The following is a 6000-nucleotide window of genomic DNA, read 5'->3' as shown; positions in this document are numbered from 1 at the left end:
GATCCCGCAGGGGAAGCGCCGAGCCGGCGCGCAGCGTGAGAGCCCAGAGCAACCCGCGCCCGGCCGGTCCGTGCGCACGGAGCGCCGCCGCCGCCGCCGCCGCCGCCGCCGCCGCCAGCCGCTCGCGCCTCGATGGCGACATCGCCCCGGCGTCGCTGACAGCCCCGCGCCGCCACCCGAGCCCGCGTGGCCGTCCTCGGAGCCCGGCCGGCCAGGGTAGAGGCCTGCCGCGGAAGCCTCCCCGCGCCCTCCCGCCCGGCCCCGCCATGGCGCTGCGGAGCCTGCTGCTGCTGCTGCCGCTGCTGCTGCTTTCGCTGGAGTCCCTGGACCTGCTGTCCGGCGCTCACGCCGCCCGCGGCCGCGCTGCCAACCGGACCCTGAGCTCCGGCGCCGCTGCCGTCGGGGGCAGGCGGCCCGGGGGCGCCCTGGCCCGGGGCGGCCGCGAGCTGAACGGCACCGCCCGGGCGCCTGGAGTCTCGGAGGCGGGGAGCCGGCGGGGACAACCCGCGGCGGCGGTAGCGGCGGCGGCCAGCGCGACCGTCACCTACGAGACGTGCTGGGGCTACTACGACGTGAGCGGCCAGTACGACAAGGAGTTCGAATGTAACAACAGCGAGAGCGGCTACCTGTACTGCTGCGGCACCTGCTATTACCGCTTCTGCTGCAAGAAGCGCCACGAGAAGCTGGACCAGCGCCAGTGCACCAACTACCAGAGCCCCGTGTGGGTACAGACGCCCAGCACCAAGGTAGTGTCGCCAGGGCCCGAGAACAAGTACGACCCCGAGAAGGACAAGACCAACTTCACCGTCTACATCACTTGCGGGGTGATTGCATTCGTCATCGTGGCCGGCGTCTTCGCTAAGGTCTCCTATGATAAGGCCCACCGCCCTCCGCGGGAGATGAACATCCACAGGTGAGAGCCACTGCCTGGTGCCTTCCCCCACTCTCCTCTTGACCTCACTTCCTCTTAATATGTCTCCCTTGTTCTCTGCACTCACACCTCCCTTGATCCTAAGTCACTCTAACCATCGCTTGTTTCACATGCACTAGATCTTGTACCTCTTCTCTATGTCCTAAGAACCGGAATGCATGCTTTGGAGGTACGGGGGTTTGCAAGGCAAATTGAGAATAGATGAAGTCTGTAAAGTTCAAGTATAAGAATTTTACGAATTCTGTAATCCTGAATGGGGATCCAGGGTTCTGTTTTGATGGCATGTGGGCACTTTGGTGTAGGTTCTTAATGGCAGTTAGTTTTTTTCCTCTCAGAACAGAGTGTCAGCTTCAGTAGAGGTAATGAACCAATGTTGGGAGTCACTGAAAAGAATATCAAGTGATTTAGTATCCTGGGATGCTCTGGGATGCTAGAGACGGGGTAATGTGGGAAGGCTGCCTCCCATGGGTGGAAGGAACAAAGATCCCAAGTGGACCATGCACAGATGGCTGTTTTAGAGCTCCAAAGGACAAGTCTGTAGGCAGAACTCTATAACAATTCTTGCATGTTCATTCTGGTGGGGTATCTTTCACAGCATTCATGGGGTTGCCTCCTACTAAAACTTATGCTAGGAGTTCAAAAACATGATAGTCCATAATTCCACTCTGACTATCTCCCATCCCACCACTATGGCTCCCAGCCTAATGGAAAGTCAAAACTAAGGGGACAACTAGAACCCAGCCCTTCCTTTAGGAACCACAGATACAAAGTTAGCTCTGTTTCCAGTGCCCTCAAGATAAATGACTAGATGTGGTTCAACAGAGTCCTTTCAGGGAACCTGAAAATCCTGCCAGGAAAATCCTCCATTTCTGGCACATGGTATGAGCACTGTCCTATAAGGATGACCACTCCCCACACCACTGCTTCTGAGTTGGCTCATCAAACTCCATCCTACCCATCCACCTTTAGTTTATTTCTGCACTCTGCTCACTATCTTTGTGCACTGAAAACCTCCGCTCAGTATTGTGGACATTAATCACCCTTACTTTGCTGAAGACAGGGGAAGGCAGATAGAAATTTTTAAGACATGCTTAAAGAGCTAATCTATTGTTGTTGTTGTTATTTGTTATTATTACTGTGGGTGTGAGGAAAAGATGATAACTCCCTGGAAGGTTTTATTGAGTCAAATCCACTAAATGTGGGTATTTGAAACTTGAGTGCTGGAATTGGGGGTTGGGGTCTCTGAAGAGTCATACGTTTGTAACTCTCTTTCATCGCCCCTAGGTTGCCCCTGCCCTTTCTTCTTCCCGCACCTTATCTCTCAGGTAGTGCAAATTTACTCAGCATCCTCTCTGTGCCTAGACTGCATGACACTAAACAGAGACTTGTGCAATGGTCTGTGGTCAGTCCCAACTTTCAAATGCAGAGGATCGGTGGGATAGTGAGCAAAATGAAGGCAAGACACTCCCTCCTTTGCCTTTCATCTCTTGGTTCAGCTTGGAAAGCCAAGAAGGAATTGCCCACAGGCGGGTGCCTTCCCGAAGCAGATGTGCCGATTCTTCTCATCCATCCACCTCTGCCTCAGGACTCAGAAACTTGTCTCTTCTCTCTTCTTTCTGTGCTCATCTCATCAGACCCTCTGCCCTGGCTCTGGCCTCTTCCTGATTTATTTCCACAAACCTTTCTTTGGCTTTCCCCTCTTCCTTGAGTCATTGTTCTCTGCACTCTTAGAGAAAGCTGGCCCGTTCCCTGACCCTGCCCCTTCATATAGTTTGTTCATCACCGCTTGTGATGATATGCTGTTGGCGTCCCCAGATGCGGGAAGCGTCTTTGGATTCCGGCATTGGCATGCAATCCTGTCTCACTTAATGTTCCTCCTTTTCTCACCATACAGATATCTCTTATCCCAAACTAGGGTAATTACTGGGACCCCATGGGGGCGTGTTTTCTCTGGGGTTGAGGAAGAGAGGTAACCATGGGAGGGGCCATAAATTTTAGTTCCCAGACCATTGTGTAAATATGGGATGCTTCCCTCTCAAGTTCACTCCTGATTTTATTCAGTTCACAACAATTATTCCAGCAGCTGCAGTCCCACCCCATTAGTGCTTTGGAAACCGGTGCTTGCTGGGTGGGGGGCAATGTCTGTCTGTGTATGTGTTGGCAGTGGGCAAGTAGGAGGACAGGACATAAGAGATCTATCTAGGACACTCCATGGGTGACCTTGGGCAGGCCAAGGAAACTTATTTTTCAGTTCTGGGTAGCTCAGGCACAGCAGTATCCCAGCTCCATCACTTCCTTCCAGCCATGCCAGGGTGAGTGCTCCATTACTCTGGGTGAGAGTGTGGGGTTCCTTTTACTCTGCTTGTATCACAGAGGTCACTGCTTGCCATTCGAGGGTGTGTGTGTGTGTGTGTGTGTGTGAGAATAGGCATGTGAGTTCAGATTGTCTTGTTGGAGAATGGAGATAGGGAAACGGTTTGAGAGAGGAAAAGGAGATAAATACTGACACCATAATGAGTTTTCCCCAAGGAAAATGAGATGTTGGCGGGGGTGGGGGGGGTTGTACAATACAGAGGCCCAGGGGAAAAGTGGGATGTACGTTCATTTGCATATTTGAAATAATTCTACAAAGACATTCCCTTACTGCAAGGAAAAGAAGAGTAATTCTGGTGTGTGATCCTCCCTGAAGATGGTACATGGGTAAGCAAATCTAAGTCTAAATGAGGGAGTTTCAATGAGAACAGCCTCATTGAAAGGGATTTTTGCAGGGAGTTTAGAGGGGGTGAGAGAAGAGATCAGCATCTGCCTCAGCCTCCGTGTTCTGGGTGCTCCTTGGCCCATGTATTCCTTAGAGCAGGACTTTCTTATATCTCTCTGGCCCCTGCAGGGAAGAACAGATTTTGTCTTTTCCAGAAGTGATTAGACCTTGCAATCATATTTCTGCGTGAGAAGTCAGTGTCTGCAGGGGAAACTACCAGTGATTCTAACAAATGAGTACCAAATCAGATCCAGCTAGCTGGACCCTGGGGCAGAGAGAGGGACTGAATGGGAACCAGAGGCAGAGCCCAGCTCTGGATGTAGACAGCCTACCTTTCCCAATTGGAGCTCTGTTTTCCCCAGGATCTCTACTTCTACCTTGCCCTTTTTAAAAACTTCCCAGGCTATGGCTGGAGCTGATGGACAGCAGATACCCACTGATTTCGGGGAGGGGTTAGGGTGGAGGTCCGTCTGATCAGAGAGGGCTGCCAGTATTCTCCAGGGACACAAGCTCTGCCCAGGACATAGCCTAAGAAGTCTGGCCTCCTTTTGACACTCTATTCCTTGCTAGTTGTCTCTTATCCAAACCTGTTCCTTCCTCCTCACCCCAAATAGATTCATTAGTGTCTTGGAGATGAGGACCATTCTGAGGGAGGGACTGTGTGGCTTCTTCTTCTTTTTTTTTTTTTTTTAAGATGGCTAATTAACAGATGGGCAAAGAAGCTATTAGGATGCTGTAGACGCAGTTGGTAAAGTCAGAGATGCTCAGGGCCCTCCCACTGCCTGCACAGGGATGGAAGAGATGTAGGGAGGTGGGCAGGGGAGGGATGCTTAGGGCGGTGGGAAGACAAGCCGCAGTGGATATCTTCAGGAAACAGTGAAACTATTAGGAGTCCACTCGTCAACAGGGTCCTTCATCTTTGATTTCCCTGCTTATTTCTAGAGAAAGTCAAAGGAATACTTTGTTTTACTCTTTCTCCCTCCAGAACTTAAATACAAACCCCAAAGAGCTGTTTTCCCTTGTAGGTCACATAACAGTATCATAGTGCTGAAATAGTATCATAGTGCTGGCTGATTTGTGAGGAAACTCTTCCTGGGTGCTTGGGAGATGAATTGTCAAATCCACGCAAACACTTGATTTTTGGAGGTACTGTGGGCTCCCTATAGTGAATTGATCTAAACAGTCAAAATTTTTTTTTTTACTTCGAATATAGTAATTGGAAGGAAAGAATAAAAAAAATGTATTGCCTTGGACTGAAGGTCTTAGCCTTGTGTGTTTTTCTTGAGTTAAAAAAAAATGCATGTAGGGAAAGCTGGGAAATTGTGGAAGGATTTGAGAAGGCAGAGAGTGGAAAGCCATTGAGGGAGCAGTTGATGGCCAACACTGATGGAACCAAGCGGCATTGCCCAGACTTACCCATGGGCTTGATTCTGTCCTGATTCTTGCATATACACGGACATGGATGCATTAGTTCAACAAATGAGCTCTGCTCACCTGGTACAGGCAAGATGAGTTTCAAACTGTAACATGTAACACATACCATGCACACATTGTTCAAAAACCTCCAGACTTTGACAACCCTCGCTGGTCACCTTGACCACTGTCTTCATATTAATTTCTCACCCTGCCTCAAGCCAAGAAGGCCTGCACATCTGTCCCTTTTCACCCTCCTCCAACCCTACCCAAGACTCAGATGCACATTCATTTCGGGGAATCTGCTGCTAAGATACCAAGAGCTTACCCACAGTTCTAGTCTGCCAAGATACAGGTAGCAAAAAAAAAAAAAAAAAAAAAGAAAATTCTAATTCATTGTTTTCAACCAATTTTAATGAGACATTGCACTGACTGTGCAGTTGATTCAAATCAATTGTACAGGAAGCAGTGGTTAAGACGGCTGCAAAAGTGAGCTGACTGAAAGAGGTTAATTCACTAGCCTCAGACAGACATGCCTACGGATCTGGAATAAAAGGAAACTACACCCAAAGAAGCTTCATCCTTCGAGTTCTACTGCATGATTTCTCCAAGGATGGCAGGACTGCATTCAGATCTTAACTTCTTGGTTTCTTTCTAGAGCCAGGGAGAAATCCCTCCCACATGTTCCAACTAGCACCCCATGCTGGGGTTTGGGGGACCACCAACCCCTCTTCTCCCCACCATCCTTCACCCAGTCAAAATCCTGCATAATCTATGTTTGAAATGATCATGGACTCCAGTGAATTTTGCTTTAGAATTTTAGTTAGATTCCTTTCTATATATATCCTGCAGAACCACAAAATTATGGCTTGAACTTATGGATGTATAGGTGTCTCAG

General features: G+C 49.7%; 1 protein-coding gene across 4 annotated transcripts in view; it reads left to right on the top strand.

Moving 5' to 3' along the window:
* Positions 1-262: 262 nt before the first annotated feature.
* Positions 263-6000, top strand: part of SHISA6 (shisa family member 6) — a 297653-nt gene continuing 291915 nt past the window's right edge. For all 4 annotated transcript variants that reach the window (XM_081271167.1, XM_081271166.1, XM_081271165.1 and 1 more), the window contains exon 1: positions 263-913. In XM_081271167.1, coding sequence (XP_081127293.1) covers positions 267-913 — 647 coding nt within the window. In that variant the 5' untranslated portion in view covers positions 263-266. The remainder of the gene's footprint in view (positions 914-6000) is intronic.

Source organism: Spermophilus citellus (genome assembly GCF_964194105.1).
Source record: "Spermophilus citellus genome assembly, chromosome: 17".
Lineage (NCBI taxonomy): Eukaryota > Metazoa > Chordata > Mammalia > Rodentia > Sciuridae > Spermophilus > Spermophilus citellus.
This window is presented reverse-complemented; position numbering and strand designations above follow the sequence as displayed.